This window comes from Microtus ochrogaster, chromosome 16, assembly GCF_000317375.1.
Source record: "Microtus ochrogaster isolate Prairie Vole_2 chromosome 16, MicOch1.0, whole genome shotgun sequence".
Taxonomy (NCBI): domain Eukaryota; kingdom Metazoa; phylum Chordata; class Mammalia; order Rodentia; family Cricetidae; genus Microtus; species Microtus ochrogaster.
Genome location: NC_022018.1, coordinates 540,162 through 563,626, shown reverse-complemented (window position 1 = coordinate 563,626; position 23,465 = coordinate 540,162). Strand labels below are relative to the sequence as shown.

Genomic DNA, 23,465 nt, shown 5'->3' with positions numbered 1-23,465 from the left:
GTCTCTGATGTCATTCCTCAATTTTAATCCTGTCATCCATCCCTTTAATCATGTCCTCCTCTGCTTTCTTACGTCTTTTCCATTTATATCTTAAATAGATCGCAAGTCCCAGAAGATCTGTCCCTATCTCTCAGTGTCTGTGGGGTTAGGTCCAGAGCCCCTATGTAGAGGAAAATCCAAGGATGCTCAAACCTCTTATAAAATGGTATAGGATTTCCACATAGCCTGTGCACATCCTCCCATATATTCAAATCATCTCTAGATTACTTATAATAATAACAGATGCCCATGCTGTGTAGACAGCTGTTATAATGTGTTGTGTAGAATAATATGACAAAAGAAAGAAAGCTCTGTGAATGTTTACTACAGATCTTGCTATCTTTTTCTGGATAGGTAAAGCGTGGACCCGTAGACATGTGGGATGGCTGTGTTTCTCTTTAGCTGTATGCACGCTGTTACAGTGCCTAGGGTGGAGTGGCTGCTCGTGTTTGCTGAGACAAAAACAAAGAGTAAATAAAGCAAGAACACAAAGGATATTGAAGGGGACATAGATGATGAAGGCTTGCCAGGAAATCTGATTTAGATTTGCCATTATTAGGAAAATACTATTTAGCAAATTTAGATGAATTTCCTTCTCATACTTCTTTCCTATCCTCTATTCTGTCTTTGTGGTTTTTTTTTTTTTTACCATAATGATGAACAAAACTACAGCAAGGAAATAAAACTCTTAGAAAGTATATGAGGGATTACCACAATTATTTTGAAACTTTAAAATTATAAACATCTTAAGACTATTTGCAAAGGTTATCTAAATTGTGAGATTTCACAAGAAAGACTTACTGCTCATGGAAAAGCCCACACACTTGAATAGGGGCACAGACACCAGAAGACAGCCCTAGACACCCATGAGACAAAAACACAGCCTCCTGGCCTGGGGATTCCAGCACACTCTGATCAGTATATCAAATGCTTCAGGCATCAATCCTTCTTGTGGTTGGAAGACTTCCTTGTCTGTTAGTAAGAGGTTTTCAGTGTCTTATGAGTCCTGTAACCTCCAGCAAGAACTGAAACAGTCAGCATTGACTGCTGTCCCAAGGGCTACATCCACTCTTGTTGCCATTGGTTATTCTGCACCTCATGCTTGATAGGCAAGCTCTCTACTACTGAACTAAACCACTAAGCCTCATCTTATTGTCTCAGTGAAGCCTGGAGATTGGAGAGAGTAATTCCCCCCACTCTACTCCCCAGGGCTCATATTTGAGTCCAGTGCAATGGGCAAGTACAGGGATGTACTCAAGGGTCTCCCTATGTCTAGGGGTTGTACTAGGGCACTAGGGTTGGGAATGACACTTAAAATGGGAAGCACATTGCTCTCCCAAACCCTGCACACCAGGACTAGAAAATAGATGCCCAGGCTGGAGATAGAGTTTAGTGGTTAAGAGCACTGGCTGCTCTTCTAAAGGTTCTGAGTTCAATTCCAAGGAGCCACATGGAGGCTCACAACCATCTGTAATGAGATCTGGTTGCCTTTACTGGCCTGCACCATACATGCAGGCAGAACACTCTATACATAATCAATCAATCAATCAATCAATCATCAATCAATCAATCAATCAATCATTTTTTTTAAAAAAGGAAACTACATACCCTAGTTGGGCCTTAATCCTAGTGTATACCCTAGTGTACATGCATGCACGCTCCCGTGTGCTTGCACGCACATGGACACACAGTTTCCATTTACTTCTTTGAGCAGATTATAAAAGGCATATCCCATTCACCCATCAGACCTGTGGATGGCATTCAGAATTCTGAAGCAAAAAGGAGTTTTCTTTGAATCTTGTCAGTTCCCATTCAAGACCCCGGTTATAGGTTGGAATCCCCCAGGGGCTAGGATCTCAGGAAGATTTGCCCCAAAGTCTCAAATCTCAGGAGATTACATCTTCTTCCTCAGTCACTTAGCCAGCAGGGGAAGAGTTGCCTTAGGATTCTTTGTTCCTAAGCACAGCTGTTTGGAAAGGCGTGTTCTGAAAGGATCAACTTGACTGGTGGGAATTTTCCTTCAGATGAACCAGCTCTTGGCTGTGCTTGGGTGGCTGCCAACATGAGGCTGTCACCCTAGTGCTTGTCACTTAGAGGTGGCTAATAAAATCATGAAGGGAATTCATAACAGAGCACGACAAACAAAAGCATCGAAAAGAGGAAAAATGATTTGACTATGATGAAATTCACCCTCCAGAGACCAGAATAGAAAATCTGCAGACATAAGCGACATCAGCAGAGACGCTTAGGTTTAACTGAAGTCAAACTAACTAACTGTTTAACTAACCAGTTCCTACTAATCATTTCCTTTACTATTGTGGGGGAACTGAAAAAAAAAATAAGTTGAGCAAAAGTAAAGCCTGTAATTGCTAGCTATAACTGCCCAGATTACAAGAAGAGATTGGAAAACTAAATTTCCCTATTACATTGACTTTTAAAGTTGATAGAGGGCCTGAGAAGATATCTTGGTGGGAAGGGCACTTGTGGACAAGTCTTATGTCCTGAGTTCAATCCCCAGAACCTCAGTTGGTGAAAGTCCCACAGGTTGTCCATAGATTGTCCTCTGACTTCACACACACACACACACATACACACACACATACACACACATACACACACACATACACACACATACACACATACACACACACACACGGTAAATAAATTTAACTGTTTGAAATCAGGAGGGTCCCTTAAGAGCCTACTGTTTTGACACTGGCTTGTTTCACATGTGGTTTAGTGAACATGTTGAAAGTGTGACTGTGTTAGTGAAAATAATAGTGTCAGAACTCTCTGACCTCTTGACACTAAGACTTGACTACACTCCATCATATAAAAAATACCCAACAGACTTAAACACAATCAGACATTATAATTGATCTTAAGTTAACACGTGTGTTTGACTGTAAAGTTGGCACTTGCTGGCTAAATGTTACAGCATCTCTATTTTAAGCATTTTGTACATGGCTGCAAAGCCAAGGTCATTTTCCCCTCTGCTGCTCTTTACTTGTTTATTTTTGGAATGTTTGAGCCAAATCTGTTCCATCTTTGACCTTTGGGTTCTTTTCTTTTTAGGGAAACAGCTATGTATACCTTTCTTGGTATTAAACATACACATATACTCACATGCACGATAAACAGTTCCCAGAATTGCTTTTCTGACAAATAAATCAGTACCAGGAGATCTTTAAAATGTCAAACTTCTTATGGAGCACAAGACCTGTCACTGTCCATGTGTGCTTGTGACAGGACCCGAGACCTGATTGGCCTGGTTCCCAAGTGCCTGAAGGCTGAAGTGTGCAAGTCACCTCTTCAGGCCTGTGCCTTCCCCACAGTCAGCAGAATCCCCCTTCTCTGGATTTTTGTAAGATTTACTACTGTGCCAGGCTGCAGGCCTCTCAGAAAGGTCAAAGAGCTTCCATCCTCCACTCCCAGATAACAAGGTACCATCAAACTGTTTCCCGAACTTGCCAGGAAAAGTGCATAGCTGTCTCCTTATGCCACCCCACAAGCAGCTCTCACAGCCTTGCTCAGAAGGTCAGCCCCAAATAGCTTATGCCTGGAGGAAGGTAATCTCTCATGCCTATCATGGCTTTAAGAAAGTATTCGTTTTTTCTTTTATTTTTGAGATTATAATTACATCGTTTTCTACTTCTCTTTCTGGCCTCCAAACCCGTCCATGTATCTCTCACTGCTCTCTTTCAAATTCATGACCTTTTCCCCCCAACTACTGTTGCTGCATGCATATGTGTATATATACACATATACACACAAATACATATATAAATATATATATACACACACATACATACATACATACACACATTCACACACACACACACACACACACACACACATTCCTAAATACAGCCTTCTCATTCACTATAATGTTGCTGGTATGTATACTTTCAGGATTGATTATTTAGTATCAGCTAATTGCTCTTTCCTGGGGCTGACCATTTCTCCCACTCAGCATTCCTTAGTCATCTGTAGTTCTTTGTTTAGGTTTGAGGCCTCAAGGTCCTTGTCTCGTTCATGTTGGCATCTCTATTGTTGCCCTTGGCCAGCTCATACTTAGGCAGTCATGTTGGTGAGCCTTTAAGGGTGTAGCTTCTGACATTACTAGGAAGCACAGCCCGTCATTGTTGTGGTCCATAGGTGTCATGGCTGGGTAGACGGATGACTGATTTGGAATCTTGCATGGCTTCTTCTGGTAGCATGAAAGGTAGTCCCCAGGGAGGAGGCATTCGGATCTGTTCTGAAGGGCATGGTGTCTCTAGCAATAGGGACTTCCCTTCAGCCTCTAAGGGGCAACCAAGGGCCACAGCAGTAATCTGCAATGAGGGAGCATCTTAGATAAACCTGATCAACTGCTTCTTCTCATGCCCGGTGGTGGGTTTTTGGCTCTTGGAGGAAGCACTGTCCACCCAGGTGAGAAAAAGAAATTATTCCTTGGAAATGGAATAGGGTAAGGAATTCTTTGCATCTGATTAGACACGAGCTCAAATTATACTACTTTCTTGCTTTGTGAGCATGTAAGTATTCTGTTCTCTGGACACTTAAGCCAAATTCTCATCTGTAAAGGAGAAATTGACAATATTAAGAATATAACTAAATAAGTTATATTCTTATATATAAGCAAGAATGAGTCTATATTAAAAGAAAGGAGTGAATTTTCATCCATGTATGTGGCGATAGGAAATGAGGCCTGAGAAGACAGCTCAGTGGGTGCAATGATTGCTATGGAAGCATGAGGATGCAGGTTTGATTTCTTAGCATCCATGTAGAACCTAGACGTGGCAGGGAAGTCTTTAATCCCCTCACTGGGGAGGCAGAGACATGAAGATCCCTGGAGTTGGTTGGCCATGCAGTTCAGGTGAACTGAATTGGTGAGTTTCAGGTTTAGTGATGTCCTGTCTCAAAATATAAGAGTGATTGAGGAAGACACCAGTAAGAGATCTGCTTCTAGTACACACACACACACACACACACACACACACACACACACACACATACGTGATTGCATACAGACCTGCACATACACAAGTACACATGCGCAATCATGCACATACACAGTACCTGTTTTTACTACCTACTTGTGTGAAACAAGAAGAATAAACCCCTGAGGGATATTCAAAAGAAATAAGAAAGCCCTGGTGATGAGCTGGTCGGTACCAAACAATTTGCATCAGGCAGTTCAGCACTGGTCCTGTGTAGAAAGTCTGTCCCTGATCAAGGACACACCTAGGGTCATGCTGTCACTTTTTACCCTCTTAGACATTCCATATAAAACTAAGACTTGCCTGCAATACGACAGCCTTCAAAACTGCAGTGCACTGGTGTCAGGAAATGACCAAGTTGTGGTTATTCCCCAGCCTCAGTGACAATCACAGCTCTGAGGAGTTCCACATGTGTACAGCATGTGAACTGTTCAAACTCATGCTGGGGAATCTCACTTTTATTATTAGCAATAACTTAACCAAAGTAGCAGACTCTATCTCTAAAGCAAATGGATTTTAGCATAGAGAAGGAAAAACAACCAACTGGTCTACCATCTACTCCTTCGTCCTTCTATCTGGGAAAGGACGATAGAGTTAAGAAAGGGTGATGTGATCCTTTGCCAGGAAGCTTGTGATACCTTGCTTATTTTGATTTTTTAATAGAAACAGAAGAAACACCAACTTGAAATCATCCTACTGAGCAGGCTGTGATGGAAAAAGAAAGAAAAAGCCTACTTCTTCAGTAGGCTGAGATTTTTGTCTAGTCTAGTCTCCCCAAGTTGTATCAACCTACTGATGACCACACCCACTGGGGGAGTGGTACTAATTCTGCATATGTTGTCATCTTTTGTTTTGTTTTTTAAGACAGGATTTCTCTGTATAATAGCCCTGGCTGTCCTGGAATTCACTCTATGGAACAGGCTGGCCTCAAACTCATAGAGACTCACCTGCCTCTGCCTCTTGAGTGGCCAGGCACAAATTGGCATCTTATTCATCCACTCTCTGCATCCTTTCCTTCTAAGTAGGTGTCTTTAGACTCAACTTGAACCCTTATCTTGTCTTTCATCCTCCCCTAAACTTTGGCCTTTGGCCCTTCCCTGCAGCTCTGTTAGCCTGGTTGGAACTTCCTGATGCGTCTCTGCATTCTCTGCGGTCCAATAACTTAGCCCCTGAACATTTGAATCTCCGTTGCCTGTCTTGTTTTTGCTCTGGCTCCCTTTGCCTAGATCCCTGGTCTCAGGATCTATTCCTCTTTCAGATCACCCACTAGCTACTCCTTCTCACTTCAAAGGTGTACATGATAATCTTATACTAAGTGATTAGTATCTTCAAAGTTTTCCTATCTTCCCGTCCCACGAGGTCCAAACCTAAGTCTCCTATTCAGTTCCTGTCTACATTTACATTTGTTTCCAGATCTCCTGAAAACAACCAGAAACTGCTCGCCTCTTCGGCATATATATGTTTGATTTCTGTTTGTTCTAACAATGTCTCAAGCAGGCCTTGAGCTTGTTAGATTAGCCCAGGCTGTCCTCAAACTCCAGATCCCCACACGGCAGCTGCCTCCAGATCTCAGTGTTGGAGTTCCAGGTTTGTGTCACATCCTACACTTCCTTCCCTACGCTGAAATTCTGTTGCCTCAGCGCCATGCTGTTTTATCGTCCACCTATGTCCTCAAAGTCGTTGATATCACATTTCTCTTCACCTTCCTCCACCTTCAGGTTCCGCAAAAGATCAACAATTAATACTTGTGGGGTAGAGTTCCTGTTGATTCCAACTTTCCCCCAAACTCTGCTTTCGTAAACCGTGAACCGCGGTATTTCTGACCTTGCTGTTCTTCATCACAACCTCACAGGATCGGGCTTTGCTACCAAATCATACAATGTCCCCGAGATGTCTTTGAGAAATATTGAAGAAAACCTACAAGATTTCTTTATTACTGTGTCATCAGAGTAGGAGAGGAAGAGGGTCGTTACATTGAAATTTCAACTTCCATTTACAGAGGAAGAAAATCACTGTCCCTAAAAATCCCTCAAGGATAGAGGTGATGCCCAGATGATCACTGTTATCTGGGGGTGGGAGACACTTTTGCATCGGAGCCGCACAACTGTGGGAAAACAGTATACTTTCGTCCCTTTTAGAACACTGCTTCTCCAAAATAATGGCTTGAAATTTAGATGGCCTTTAAAATCGCAACTATTATTGCAGTCTCCACCGAGGCATCTGGTGATTGCCCCCGTCCTGGAGCCAGACTCCGGCCCGCAGCTTGGGAACCAGCCACTGGAGGGCGCCGAGAGCGCGCCGGCCCTAGACTGGAGAAGGTCGAGCGCGGGATCCGACGCTGTAAGCCCAGAGCCACGAGATCGCCGGCCGCATAGGACGCGGACTGTCACTGTGGACGCGCCGAGCTCACCAACCGGGGACACCGGCCTCTGGGGAGCATCAGGCCTTTTCCTCCAGACTCCACGGCTCCCGATCCCGGGTGAACAGCATTCGAGGCGGAGGGCGATGTCTGCGGGAACCCACCGCGGTCCTCGGGGGAACCGGGCTCCTCCGTTTGCGTGTCTCTGTTGCGTCTCGGCCGCGCTGGGGATGCTGTGGTCCCCCACGACGCTGGCGTTCAACTTGGATGTGGACAAGCTAACGGTGTACACTGGCCCCGAGGGCAGCTACTTCGGCTATTCACTGGACTTCTACATACCTGATGTGCGCACGTAAGTTTCTGGGTTGGGTTAGTGGCGCGCTTGCTCCCGGGTCCTGTACCAGTTCCTCCTGGCCTGTCCCCGCAGCCTAGAGGAAAGAGAGTCTGAGATTCTAGCCAACTGCCTACTAGGGGTCGGATTTCCTACCAATTTCTTTTCTTTCATGACTCATGCTAGTTAGATGAGCCCTGGGAACCTTGAAGACACACCACTTGTGTAGAAGTCCGGACTCAAAGACAGGAGCATCATACAAAGGAGAGAATGGGAACAGACAGACTGATTTTAAAAATAAAGACGACGATATAGTCTGTTTCTACCGAGCTCGTATTAGCTAAGGTCAGGATGCCAGTGCCTTAGGTTGCAGGCAGTTGGGATCTGACCTCTGCTTTTCCCCACCAATCTTCACCTACCTCCACCTAGATATTAGAATATCCACCTAGATATTCAGAAACATTGGCAGCCTCTCCCAAAACCAGGTTTTTGATGCTCATAGTCTTCCAAAAAGAAAATCAAGTTTGACAGTCTTTCCATCATAAATCTGTTTGTGCTTCCTATGGCAGTCCAGTGACTATGCTGCTATGGACTGAATTTTGTGCGCACAGGTCCCTGAGAAGTGACTTTCTCAAACCCTTTTGTAGAGCCAGCGTCTTGGTGGGGGCGCCCAAAGCCAACACTAGCCAGCCGGATATCGTGGAAGGGGGAGCTGTCTACTACTGTCCTTGGCCCGCAGAGGGATCTGCACAATGCAAGCAGATACCATTTGACACCACCAGTAAGTGATGGTATTCCGCGCTGTGACCCCTGGTTAAAAGAGAACCTGAGCCATTCCCCTGGCAACTTTGCATTCTCTTTGCCCTACTAACGTAAATCCTAGTGTTTGGGAGAATCTGGTAACTTCTGTTTCCCTACTGTTCAGAGGTGAGCATTAACGGGGAGTGGATGTTTGCGAGGAATAGGAAGATACACGACCTTGTGGGAGGTGGTGGCACACGCCTTTAATCCTAGCAGCACTTAGTTGGCAGAGGCAGGTGGGTCTCTGTGAGTTCAAGGACAGCCAGAATTACCACCTCACCTTGACTATAGAGAGAATCGGTGTGTTCCTCAAATACAGATTTGGAAAAAAGCTGGCTTCGGAGCATTTGTAGTTCTCTGGTAACCGAATCCAGAGGCAAGACTTCCCCTGCAGTAGATCCAGACTGCAACCTGGGGTGCTTGCCATTCTAATTCTTTACAGAGAGAATTTTCTTTCAAAATATTGGTCACTGAATGCAAAATACTACAGGCAGAGTGTGGATGGATTACATTCATTTCCAAAATCCCTAGACAGATGTTTCTTATTTAATTAAAAGGAAAATACATTTTAAACAATTCAGTCTGGTTGTGTTTCGTCTGCTGTTTTCTCTTTGGGTCCTAAGAAAATAATTTAAAAGTAATGTTTTCAAAACATTATCATCAGTGTTTTAGCTTGTAACGCCCAAACTTTAGCATTCAAATGATATGTATTATCAGAGAATAAATATCTTTTTTCAAAAATGCAAATATGTCAGATCAAATGACAGGGTTTGACAAGGTTTGATGGGTAGTTGTTTAATATACCTTGTACATAGCACAGATATTTTATGACATCATTCTTGCTTTTCTTGTGGATTTTTTTTTTGGCTATTTAGATGTCGTGCATCTAGAATTTATATAGAATGTCCATTTTCACAGAATTTTGGTGAAGTTAATTGGGTGGTATCTACTTGTGACTTTAATTTGTATCATTTAGGTTGATAGGGAAGTAGTTCCAGGGCTATGACCATGGGAACAACTTTAAAGAAAAAAATTATACAAACCTTACCTTGAATTATGACCCAATTAGAAAAATGTTTTATAAAAGCATTTTTCAAATTGTATTTCCATGCCCATCTAGGGTCACAATATCTTGTTGGTTATTCTATTAAATAATTCAGCAGTTTGATGCCAGGTTTATAAGCTTTTATTTTTTACACTTAAGTTTAGCAGCTGGAAAATTGAATCCTCTTGTAAATAAAGCAATAAAATTTGAGTTCCTTCCTGATCTTTAGTTTAAGACCAAACTTCTGGGGCTGGGGAGATGGCTCAGTGGGTAGGGCGCTTGCTGCACACGGATGAGGACCCGAGTTGCGATCCACAGCACCATGTCAAAGCTGAACACCTAGGGTGAGCCTGGGACCTCAGTGCTTGGGTGGGTGGCAGGCAGGAAGATGTCAGGTGTTTCCTGATGAGCTGTTCTTAGCTAAAACTGTGAGTTCCAGCTTCTGTGAGAGTCCTTGCCTCAAGCAATAAGGCAGAGAGGGACTGGGGAGGATAGACCCACAAACTTCGGCTTCCACACATGGAACCTGGGAAAACACATCAGCACACACGTATGCACACAGGCATATACCATACACACATGAATACACAGAGAGTTCATCTAAGACTTGATCATATGAGCATGAAATCAATGCCATTTTAATTATATGATTATGTTAAAAATAATTTTTTTTGAAAAAAAATTTCTGCCTCCCTTCAGCCTCCCATTTTCCTCCCTCCCCACAAAAATAATTATATTTTTAAAGATTTATTTTTATTTATCTCTGTGTGCATCTTCTTGTGTATGTTGCATGTGTATGGGTGCCCATTCAGGCCAGAAGAAGGTGTCTGGACTGATGGGTGTTGTGAAGCAAATGATGTGGGTGCTGAGAATTTCACTCAGGTCCTCTGGAAGGATAGCAAGCAGCCAACCATTCAGTCATTTCTCCAGCCACTAATCTATAGTTTTAAAAAGAAATTTAAATCCAAATCTTGACACATAAAGATACATATCATTGCGCTATTTGAATTTGCATTCAAGAAAAGAAGCATTTCAATTTTGAAATGGTTGGTCTTTTTTCCAAGTAGTAAAGTAGAAAGTTATTAAATACAACTGAATTTAATAACTTTCTAGGATATTCCATAATGTATGAAATCAGGATGTAGTTAGTGTTTTCTTTTCATTTTCTAGAAGAAAAATTGATGTCTGCCCAGATAAACTATACCTGAGTATCTTTGTAAGTGCTGATCTCAGCTAATGTCATAATTTAATAGATAAAAGCCACAGAATCCAGGTATCAAACTGACATTTAAATTGACCTCTCCAGCCAAAACTTTCCATGTTAAGTTGCAGTAGTTAATATTTTCCAACATTCACTCTAAAGCAATTGTTTGGGGGCTTTGAGTTCACTTTTCGTTAGCAGCCTCGTGCAGAAAGCTTGTGTTTGGGTTTCCAGAATGGCCCACAGGAATGCACTTAGCCCATAGTGTAGCTCGATTTCTATTGCAGCAGAGCAGAAGGGGAGAAGTGAGGACAATTTTGGCAATTACACACATAAGAAAATACTATCAAGGAAAGACCTTTGCTACTCAGAAACTGTTGAAGTGGTCCGTAGCTTCTTTGTGTGGTTCTGAAGACATAGCAGGATGTCTCTCAGGCATTGGGGTTATTATGTTTTGAAAATGTATACAGGATTTCTGTTCTGTATTTTTGTGGAGGGTTAGTAATCAAACCCTGTACCATGCATATACTAGGAAACTGCTGTGCTACTGAGCTACACCCTCCGCCTCTAGATGGATAGAGGTTTTTTCCCCATAGAGAGGAGCATCTATTACACTTCTCAGCCACAGTCACAGTAATTTGAGAACTCATAAATGGAACAAAGGGGAAGGATGGAAGGGAAAAGAAATGGATATTCCTGAAATAACTACACAAGATTTTGTGTCTGTGCGTGTGTGCGCGCGCGCGTGTGTGTGTTATCTCCTCAGCTCCAAGAAGATTATTTTTTCAAAAGCAGTGGAGTAATAAAGGCTGCACAGACTTTGAGAGAAATGAAGAGATCAGAATGGAATTAATGCTTCAGTGACCTATGAGAGAGAGAAGTTTCACTGAAAGATAAGGTAGAAATCTCTGGGAAAGAAAAAAAAAATCCCCGTGTCAGCCAAGAGGGGGTACTGTGAGTCCAGAAACAGGTTTTTGTTTGTTTGCATGTTTGTTTTGTTTTATTTTTTGTCATTGATGTTTTAGAAAGGAGGAAATCTGTGAGGGGAGCCAAAAGCCCAGAGATGGGGTGTATATTCCTGAGTGGGTGCTGTTTCTTCATACCCAATCTGTCCAGTTATTCTATTCAGATGGCCCAGGAGAGTGGAATTGACAGTAGCTATAAGTTGGTGCAAAGATGTGAAAGCAAAGAAGGGACAGCAGAAACCCTCAAAGTTGCTTTCTACCTGAGCATGGACTTTGTGAGCAGACAGAGATATTAGAATCCGGCTGAAAGGTGGCCACAGGCTTCACCAACTCTGGGTCTCACAGTCAGTATTGCAGATGCATGAACTTGATGAAGGTGGCAACAGGCATCGTCAACTCTGGTCTCATAGTCAACATTGTAGATGCATGAACTCGAGTGGTGACTACTATACAGCAGCTCCTTTGTGCTCCTGTTCATCGCTCCTAATCTCTCACACAAAACAACTATGTAAAATTCATTTTGTGAATCAAGAAACCAACCGCGAAACTGGCTGAGACCATATGATGACACAGTAGCAGCCGTAGGCTGTTTCCTGAACTCGTTCCAGAAACAGGAGAAAGCTGGTTTTCTTGGCGTGCAAGTACAGGGTCATGACTTGGTCTGTTGAGTCAAAGACGCACTGTGTACCTTCCCTTCCTTTACTCTTGCCCAACCCTCACCTGCCCAACACAGGTGGATCTGCAAATCCCAATGGAAATGTCTTCTTCCTCCAAGAGGCTAAACAAAGAGGCAATTTTGGCAAGAGTTTTGGAGAAACCAAAGGCTTAGAAGTAGGCATGTTCTTGGTGGAAATTATGAGTTGTAATGTCCCTGGTTTATTTAAGTTCCCACTGAATCTTTGCTCAGAGTCCTTAATGGTTTATTCTCCAGAGTTTTCAGGGAAAGGGAAAAGGTAGACAATGACTTTTGTTGCAAAAATTGGCGCTGTGACTTAGAGACACGAGCAAGGTGGCATCCATGGAACAGTGTAGAAAATGTCAGGCATATGTGTGCACTACGTTGTCAGTATTCCTCTGTGGCACTACCCACTATTCATGTCTTTCACTCTGCCTGTTTCCTCATTGTATGCCAAGAATACCCAAGAAAACCTGCTTAGTCAACGAAGTTGTTTCAACTTGTCCTAGCCTTGGGATGCTCAGCATTTCCTGTTTTGCTTCTGTAACCAAGTGTTCTCGGGTTAGACACTGAAGTAGCTAGCCATGTCATCTAGTCTTAGAACTTATCTTAATATCTTTAAGACAAACTAACTGCCTCCTTTCAAAAGTTACCTGTTAGCTTAGTGCTTTTCATTTATTTTTACCTTATCAATTATCTCGGATTTCATTTTTTGCTACATCAAGTGACAAATACAAAACAAGAGGAAGTTTCTGATATCCCAGGACTTCAAACGCACGAATACCTTCAACTTCTGGTCCTTTCAAGTCAAGAAGGGGGGATTTTAAAGGCAGCATATGGCGATGGGGGAGGTGCAGAGAGCAGATAATTTTCCTGCTCTGTACAAAATCAAGTAGTTCCCAAGATGCACTTCTTTCTTCTTACCCTCACACTTCAGTGTGGTGGAATTCCTCCTAGCTGCCAAATCGATTTCTTTCCCGTTTGCCTCTGAATTGTGCCCCTGTCATCCAAAGCTTAAATAAAACCTCACATCTGCCACATGCATGTGACGCTCCAAGGCTCATTTCTTCTTTCCCCTCCACTTTCCACAGCAATGTGTGGATGACATAAGGATCAGTAGAATACAGTCCTTCTGATAAAGGATGGGATGAATGAACTAGGCATTTTCAGCCATGGAGTAAATGGTTGACCACTGTAACCAAGCACCAGCCCAAAAATACTTGACAGTTTTTGATTCTCGAGTGACAGACTTGGAAGAGAAAGCTAACGACATGTGTGAATTTTTGGTCTCAATGGTTACAGCAGTAGTGAGTGCAGAGTTAGACAGCTGGGATCCACTCAGAGTTGGAGACCCACGTGAGAGAAAGAACAGGAAGAGGTAGGAGGTGCTGCTTATTTAAGCCAACTGAGAAAGACTTCCAGAATTTGCCTCAATGTAGTGTCTCTGTGGAAAAGAGAGGAAAATAATAAAAAACCAAAATATTAGGTAATTCAATTGGGGCATTTCAAAGTTTCAGAACTGTGAGGGTTTTTTTTTTCTGTTTTGTTTTGTTTTTGTTTTTGTTTTTTTTTGCCAGGGTTGGGCTTGGAACATGAAATTCCTTGTTTTGTGGGATCTGTTTTCGTTTGTGTTGCCTGGGCCCAGAACACGGCCGCTCTCAGCATCTGGCTGTGGCGCTGGGACTGGCTTGTTTTGTGATAGCGTGGGCTGCACAACCGCTTTCCTCATGTGTGAGGTGGGAACATGTGGGTGACAGGAGCCTTGCTTTTCCAGCCTCTCCCCCTCCTGCCACCCATCCCCGGGGCAGGGGAAGATCATGTTTTCTTCAGCAACAAAAGAAAAGGAAAATATAGGTCAGAGCTACCCAAGCTAATGACAGAAGGAAGAACATGGATGTGATGGGATTCGGGGAGAGCCGAAAGCCGCGCTCCAGGGAGCTCAGCTGAAAGGACCGGGGGGGGGGGACTTAGTGATAACCTTCGCCTTTGAACATCCACGAGGGAGCTAGCTGTGCCCATTACAGACCTGTGATCTAAGCTACGTGGAAGCCCGCGGTCAGAATGCTGACAATTCAAGACCTGTATAGGCTAATGAGTGAGTCCAATTCCAGTTTGGACAATGAGACTCATCTTTAAGTGGAGCTATCACTTAGTGGTAGAATGCTTGCCTAGTATGTGGGAAGTCAGAATCAATCCCCAGCACCGAAAACTGATGCGGATAAGGAATGATAACGGGATGAGGGCTGAATCTGATTGGCAGAGTGATTTCTTGGTATGGATGAGGCCTTGAGTTTGAGTTCCATCACTAAATAAATAAATAAATAAATAAGAGAGGTTGTACTAATCACAAATGATATAGATGAATTTATATATGCAGAAATATATATGTTGACATATGGAAGATAAGAGGTATATGAATGCATATACAGAAATGAACCATATGCTCATCTTGACTGACCAAGACTTATTCAGCTGACCCTCTGCTTTTCCTGTGAACAATCCCTGAGGCTACCATGTCCAAATATGCTGGCCTCATAAAGACACCTACCACCCAGTCCTGAAAGAATCTCCATTGGGTTAGACTTCCCCACAACAAACACCACTGAGTCCTGATAAGAGAAGGGAGGAGGCAGCGGCCCCCATGGTGCTTAGCAACCAAGGGAGAGGGAGGAAGTAATTAGAAAGAGGAAGCCCTTGAAACTCCAACTAGAAATGGAAAACAGATCTGCTGCACGGCCAGTTGGGTAGTATGAACACTAGGCGCCTGTTGCTTAATCTGCAAAATTCTTTCAAGAAGCTGGAAGTCTGTGTGAGGGGACAGGCTTCCAGGATCTTGGCAAGAATACTCCAGGCAACAGATGCAGCATTCTAAGAGAAATGTTGAAAATCGTCTTGAAATTATTCTGAAAGAAGAAAACTGTGCTTTGACATTCAAGCTGATTGGCTGAGATGAGCACTTGGAGCCCTGTGCAGATTCCTGCATCAATGATGAGGATGAGGATCATGGCCAACGCTGTGGAGGTGTCTGCGAGGTGCACTCACCTGGTACTGTCTGGCTACACATGCAGATCTTTGTGGAAGATATATAGAAAGCTAGTGAAGATTTCATCAGAAGCATCCATTCATCTATAAGGCAAGGAACATGTTTAGTACATTTAATGAAAATGTCCCATTTTTCAAAATTCAATTTAAGTGCATGCTTACCAAAAACATGTGTATCTGTATACACATGAGGTGTATCTGTATAACGAATTCTAAAATAGATTAGAAGTAATGTCAATCGTAGGCCATGTTGTAAGATCTGAGATAGGCAAGCAAGCCGATTCGCTGATAGGTGATTTATACACAAAACCCTCTGCCTCTCACAGCAGTCCTGCCCTGTTATGAAATGCAGATGGGAAGATCGCAGATGAATGTCACCAGACAGTCTGGGGGGAGTGCACTTCAATCTAAGCCATGCAGAAAGGCCAGAACTGGGATCTCTGATGCTATGTGTAGCACCCCAAAGGTCTGTCGACACCACCGAAAGCGATCCTTTGCCCTTCGGATTATTTTTGTAAAGATGAGGTGTCCATTACAAAACTGGGTATCTCTTGAAATGCTTGCTGAACATTCCAAAGGGGAGGAACCGACTTGGGAGGGGCAGCAGGAGGAGGCTGGGGCAGCTTGCTGGAATTTCTAGCTTCCTGATTGTTGGGAATATTTGCTAAATGTAACTGCTGAAACCCATAGAGGTACATATGAGTAAATTTTCCTACTGTAAGTAGTAACAACAAAGCTTAAAAATGAAGACAAAAAAAGCCTGTTTGGAGAACAACATATAACAAGAAAATTATATACTGAATATGATAAGTTTGTAGCTATTGCCATGAGCACATGAGCATTAAGGTCTTTAAGCTATGGTGACTTCTGAGGTAATGTAGCTGGAAAGTGTAAGGACAGATCTTTTGAATGATGAGTGTGAGCCATTTCCCCTGAGTGAGAGTGAACAACCACATCAGCACGGGGGACGATGTTCATCATTCTTTAAACACAGGTTACTATGAGGAACGTTACTAGTTAGGAGAGCTGTGAATGAAAACATGTTGTGTAAGAATGCTTCTATTCACCGAGATGTCCTAACCTGCAGTTCCCCAGCTTGTCAAATTTCAGTGCGGGACCATCCATCAAAAGTCACCAAGCTGAGTTCTCACTTCAGCCATTACTTTATATCAAACAAGTGCAATTGCACTGTTCAGCATTTACCTAGCAAAATTTCAGGCTGGTTTTTCTTTATCTCTGTATTTGATATATGGGCACAGACTCTTATATGATACTGCCAAAGCTTCTTTATGGATCTACAATCTGGACACATGGAGATCAGAGAAAAGGACACACAGCATTATTGCAGTAATATGTTTACTTCAGGACCCTATATAACCCATGCTATAGCCCCCATCCACCAGGTCTAGTAAGGGAAAGTCCTAATGGCCAGACTGTGGTTCCATTTCAGCTGAGAGAGGAGCGTCTGTGTATATGTGCACGAGCATTTCTTTCAGACAGTGTGGATCATCAGTTTTCCCTTAGTGCTACAGAAAATTAGCACGCACCTGTGGGGTTTTAAACAACGCGCATTGATTGTTGTGCTGTTCTCAAAATCCAAGTCTAAAATCGGTCTCCCTGAGCTAAAATCAAGATCTTGGCACAGCCCTGGTCCTTCTGGAAGCTCTTGGGAACTGCTGCTTCCTTGACTTTCCCAGGCTGCAGACTGCCCCATGCTCTGGCTGGTAGCCCTTTCCATTTTTAAAGCTCACAGTGTTGACCACATGTTTCTCCATGGCTCTCTTCTGGGTCTCCTTTTCTGCTTTGCAGAACTCCTGTTATTACATCAGGGCACATCAACACGCAGGAGCCCCTGCCTGTCTTCAGGTGACTAACATCTCAATTGTACTGCAGACACACCTCTCCTTTATTGTTGCTTATTCATAACTTATCTGTAGGTTTGTAGACACATAGAGGCTATTAATTTGCTTAACCCAAGTGGTCAACAAGCCTTCATTGAAGGGATGATACTCCAGAATAGGTCTCAGCTTAGTGAAGCCCGTGAGAGAGAGGTGTTTAAGAGTGTTGTCCAGGGTAAAATCTGGAGGTGAATGTATGTGGCAATGGAGAAAGGCCTGCACTTGGAGAGAAGAGAGTGCAGAGAAAGAGGAGAAAATTAGGTCAGAGAGACACTGGGGTAAGACTGAGTTATGATCCCTAAAGCCACATGATTTTGAGGGCCCATGTCCTCTGTGTGTATTTATTCACATATGCACAGCACACACACACACACACATGCATACACGCACGCACACACACACACACACATATTTAAAAAAGATATAGATCTAAAAAGGAAAAGTATAAATGTATCTTACAAAGGTTGGTACTGTGTGCAGCCAGCCTTTTAACTGCGGTCATCTGAGATACTGTGATGGACGTTCTAAAGCAAAGTGTTTCATAAGAACTATCAAAGACTTCATGGAAACCATGGTTTCCCAGTAGTTCTCCATCACCTTGGGATCCTACAGTCTTCCTCTTCCCTTTTCACAGTTTGTTCCTGAGCCAACTGAACTCATTGGCTCAAGCAAGCAAGCAAGCAAGCAAGCAAACAAACAAACAGTACCTAGAGTTGGAAGAAAGTTTTGGTGGGCAGTAGATCTGGGAGGAGGTGCAGGGGAGTGCATTTGAACAAAGTACATTGTATGCATGTCCAAGCTTAAATTCTCAAAGTTAAAAGTAGCCCCTCAATGGGTCAGCACTGAATGCACAGTTACCAAAAGAGTTGAGATTTGTAGACATTTTATGTTTCCTAAATGCAAACGTACAAAGGACATCTCTTCATCTGCTGAGGAAACAGGGACGTTTTAAAGTACATTCACAATGCATAAAAGCTAAGTCAACATTGTGCTAATGCAATTTCATGGAGTCAAAAGAGCAAAAATACATAAAGTGAACCAGAACCTTCTAAAGTCTTTCTAAAAGCCTCAGGCCATTTGGATACAGTACTCTTCTCTGGAAACACACTCAAAATGCCTTAGCAGGCTTCCATGCATTTGTTCTGCCTGACATGATGCAGCCATTCTGTGTACAGCCAAACCATGCAAATCTTTTCCTAGAACTTGACTTTCCTTCCTGCTTTTCCCCTTTAGAGGGATTGTGGTTTGGAGAGTTTGGGGGTTTTAACATTTGGCACCGTAATCTTTCAGGATTGTGATTTCAGAGATCTTAGATTTTTGGCACTGCAAACCTTATGGATTTTGGTCTTTCAGAATGTAAACATTTAATATTATGACCTGGTATTGTGTCTTTCAGTGTGCTGACCAGCATTAAATTATATGGTACTTTAATAGTCAGGGTTGAGATTTGGGTTTTATACTAAAAAAAAAAAAATGGGAAGTTTTGGGTAGGAAGCAGGATTATTTGAATTATGGTGTTTTTAAAGGATAAGTTGAGCTTTTGGATAAAGAATGGACTATCATCAAGCCAGAACAGAAGCCAAAGGGATAAGGCAGGGACCTCTTACTACTGTCCAAAGAAAGAAAAAACAGCTTGACATGAATAGGAGCAGTCAAGAGTGAGAGATGGGCAGAGCTGGATTTTACATTTCAGTTAGCAGGATCTCCTTCTGGATCAGATGAGCAGTGTGAAAGAGAAACAAAAGTTTAACCTTAGCTCCCAGGGCAACTGGAGAGAAGATGGAACAGTGGAGAAGGAGCATGCCTTGGTGGAACCATCAAGGGTTGAATCCAGATATGAGAAATTTGAGAAGCTTATTTGACCTCCAAATGAATGTTTCATAGGCTGTTGGACAGACTCAGTCCTTGTGCAAGATGCCTGGGATTAAGTGTGGAAATCGTGTGTAGATGAGCTTTAAAACAATAACTTACTTTTGGGGCAAGTGTAGTCCAAAAGGAGAGAGAGAAAGAGAGAGAGAGAGAGGAGAGAGAGAGAGCAGAAAAGAGATGATATATAGATTGAAACTGAATCCCATAGCACCCCAATCTCTGAAAAGGTATTGGGTGTTTTGGTGGTTTGTGAGAAAATGACCCCCAAAGGAGGTGACACCATTAGGAGATGTGGCATTGTTGGAGTAGGCGTGGTCTTATTGGAGGAAGTGTGTTGCTGCACTGTGGAGGCAGGTCTCATAAATGCCCAAGTCATGCCCAGTGAGACAGACCACTTCCTGCTGCCTATAAGATGGAGGACTCTCAGCTTCTTCTCCAGTACCAAGTGCATGCATGCTGCCACATCCCACCATGATGATAATAGACTGAACCTCTGAGCTGTAAGTGAGCCACCCCAATGAAGTGTTTTTCTGAGTTGCTGTGGTCATGGTGTCTCTTCACAGGAATAAAAACCCTAACTAACTCAGGCATAAAGGGGAGTGCATGAATGTCCTGTTAGGTGAAAGTCGAGATGTCAATGACAAATGTGATGTGGAATGAAAAGATTGGCTTTGCTAACTGAAAGTTATATATTTGCTTTAAAAAAGCAGTTTCAAGGGAATATGTCAGAAAATGATTGGGAGAAGATAACAGAATAGAGCAAACATGAGAAGTTTGAAGTGGGGCCAGGGAAATGTAATAATCCAACATGATTACCATAGCATGGTTGCAATATGACGGAAAATTACCAGAGGGAATGTACCAGAACAATACTGACTGAAAGAGAGGGTGATACACGTAGATAGGAATAGGTGGGGTTCTAAAACAAACAGAAAGTCTAACCTTGGAGGATCATGAAGGAAAACTGCTCCTTCTCAGTCCTAGCTGGAAAGGAGGACTTAAAAAAAACGAAACAAAACAAAACAAAAACTAGCGGCAAGTGGCTGATACATTGTGGGTTGCAGGAAAATGACCTTTTACTTCACTTTGTCTTCAGATTTTTATCAATGCAATAAAAAGCAAAGTAGTCCGCTGAGAATGAAGAGACCGAGAAAGCGGGAAGGAGGAGGAAGTGTGGATACTATGAACAGTCAGAACACACGGAACATTGAAGTAACAGAATATCTAGACAATAGACTGACCAGTGTTTCTGCATGCACTTGCTAAGTGAATATACTTTTGTGTCTGCTCACCTCATAGCATGGGTGTATGGGGGGGTAGAATTAAAGAAAATCTCCCAGAGGACAAGTCCATCTTGGACACTGATCTCCCAAAGTATAAAGTGCAGACACAGAAGGCTGGGATTCTGTAGTGCCTATTTTAACAACACCAGGAATGGTTCCTTTTTAAAAAAAATCATACGATGGCACGGATGGGATGGCTTAGCAGCTAAGATGCCTTCTGTACAAGCCTGGCAATCTGAGGAGGATCCCTGGGGCCTACAAAAGGCTGGGAGGAGAATCAGCTCCACAAGACTGTCCTCTCCTCTCCATTCACATTGAAGCACATACACACCCAAGTGTACAGGCACACACACACAAATCTATTTCCAAAATTTCAATTGCATGAACTGTTTCATTAGATGAATGGCTGGGGTCATTTTTAATGCATCATCTTCTTACAAAGGAGATGGAATTCTAAGGAATATTCAGCCAAGCAACAGGAGTTAGTTTGTGTACGTTCCCAAATGCTACCAAGAGAAGCCAGGTTACATAACCCTTATTCTGAAACCCAATCGGATACTGTATTTTAAAAGCATTCCCCTGAGGTCATATTGACATTTTCATTAGCCAGTGGCCTTCCTGGGACTGCCATACTGAGACATTTTCATTACTCAATGCAAATGAAAGATGGGATATTAAATAAAAGCATGCTGTACCTTTGGCAACTAAATGTGATACACAACCCATATTAGAAGCTCTTGGTATTAGAGCTGACCCCACAGTCAAGGCATGTGATCCCAGGTGATTCCATGAGAGAAAGAGAATTCTAATAGAAAGAGAAATATCTAGAAGAGGGATTTGAGGGAGAATAGGGAGAATAGGCATGAAAAATTCAAGGAGCCAAATTAAAGTCTCTTTAGTTGGAAGTGACAAGAATCACCCTGGTAAGATGAAGGTTCTGTATGGCTGATTTTTCAGTGAGAAAAGCCTCTGCCACTGGGTTGAGAGTGGAGTTGAAGATGGCACACTTGAGCAAAAACATCCCACCAGCAAGCCATGTCAGCAACTGCAGCTGAAGGGCACGGTGGCTGCCGTGAGGGACGAGGCAACAGAGACAGAAAGAAATGCAGCGACTTGAGATTTGAGAGAGATGGAGAAAAGCAATCAGCAGAAAGTGACGATGGGATGGAACTGTGGACCACAGGGTTGATGAGTGTCGAGGAAGTAATCCAGCAGACTCCCGACTTGCTTAGTGGGATTGTTTTATATCACACAAAACTAATGGACAAGACAGACATGACAGTCTTCCATGAAATGTTTATGTCCTATGGGAAACAAGTGCATGAAATTTTATTCCAAGTAGAAGTGTGCTAGCAGCAGAAAATAAAAAAGAATTTAGGGGTGCAGAAAGATTCCATATTTGACTGAAATGTGTACATTTTGTAGGTCAAGGAAAGCTTAAATTGGAGGAAATGATATAGAGACAGAGTTGAAGAGTGGTGAGTGTGTGCGCGTACATGAGTGAGTGTGCACGTGTGTGCATGTGTGTGTGCATCCATGTGTGTGCATGCGTGTATGTGCATGTGTGTGCGTGTGTGCACGCATGTGCACGTGTGCATGTCTATAGCTAGGGTTGTTAGGTAAGAGAGAAAACCATCCCAGCCAATGCGGATATAGCGAACTGAGTTGCAGGAATTGAGGTATCCAACCATAGTCAACTTTGCCCCGCAGCCTCTCTGCCACACTTGGAAGTTGTTTCTGTCTTGGTTCCTAAGCTAGTCTTCTACAGATGGATTATGATTTCTCTTGGGGAGCTTTTTGATTTGTTTCTTTATTTCTGATTTCTTGCTCTTCTCGCTGCACCATATAAATCAGCAGAATTCCCGCCCTCCAAAATTGCTTACATTGTCCCAACAAAAGTCCATATGTAATTTCAGAACAAACTTTACATAAAACTTTAGTCAAGTAACATATGAAAAACATTTCAAATAACATTATATGATGTAGAAAACTCATTCATTTTTATTGCTAAACAAAACTCTAAATAGCACTGGCTAGCTACTCTGGTTATTCAAAACAAGAAGCTTGGAATGGTTCTCTGTTCTATGGAGGATGATTTAGATATGGAAATAATTATAGAAAAATTAGGTGCTCATCCAGAGAAGGAAAATATAAAATAGGGATATTGTAATATAATCATTACTATTGCCTTCCCAAACCCATACATATGAACATTATTATTTAAGCTCTAAAGGCACAAATTTATTTTATTTAAGCATCTTAATATTTGATTACACATGGGGAAAACAGTGAAATTGTGGTTTTGACAAATGAATTTAAGTTTCACAATTTTCAGAACAGAATAATTTATTTTTCTGTTCTTAAATTGTGAACGGCTGGATGAGTTTACCATGAGCAGAAAGTGTATCCAGGAAGTTGAAGCCTAATGTGCTTTCGGTTGCCCTATTATAGAACTCTGTATTCAGTTACCTTAACCAGAAAGGAAAGAAAGAAGGCAGGCAAGAAAAGGAACCATTCTTGTCACAGAAGAACCCAAGAAAGAGAGTCTTTCATCACTGATACAACTCCAAGATGACAAACTGTCTTTCAACCAGGTACAATCATTTTCTGAGGTCTTACGTGTCCCCCAGAATGTGAAATAATCCTATTGGTAAATAACAGAGAAAATGCTTTGGACCACTGTTAGCAACACTGCTTGGTGCCCAACACTAAAACCCATGCCTCATGCAAAACACACTTCTGCTTGAAACATTTAAAATAACCAAATATTTTTTCAACTTGAAAAAAGAATTTACAGCCTTCTTTATTTATTTGGTGTTGGCATTGGCATAGAACTCCATCTTGTGCAAACTAGAAAAACATTCTGAGGACGAGCTATGTAACCAGCCCTTTTGTGTAGCCAAATTTTTCTTTCGCCCATCATCTCACAAATAGCACCACAGAGACGTTTTAGTAA

At 42.5% G+C, this 23,465-nt stretch overlaps 1 protein-coding gene across 1 annotated transcript in view; it reads left to right on the top strand.

The window, feature by feature from the left end:
• Positions 1-7,417: 7,417 nt before the first annotated feature.
• Positions 7,418-23,465, top strand: part of Itga8 (integrin subunit alpha 8) — a 175,320-nt gene continuing 159,272 nt past the window's right edge. The window contains exons 1-2 of the mRNA XM_005354625.3: positions 7,418-7,750; positions 8,377-8,510. Coding sequence (XP_005354682.1) covers positions 7,545-7,750; positions 8,377-8,510 — 340 coding nt within the window. The 5' untranslated portion in view covers positions 7,418-7,544. The remainder of the gene's footprint in view (positions 7,751-8,376; positions 8,511-23,465) is intronic.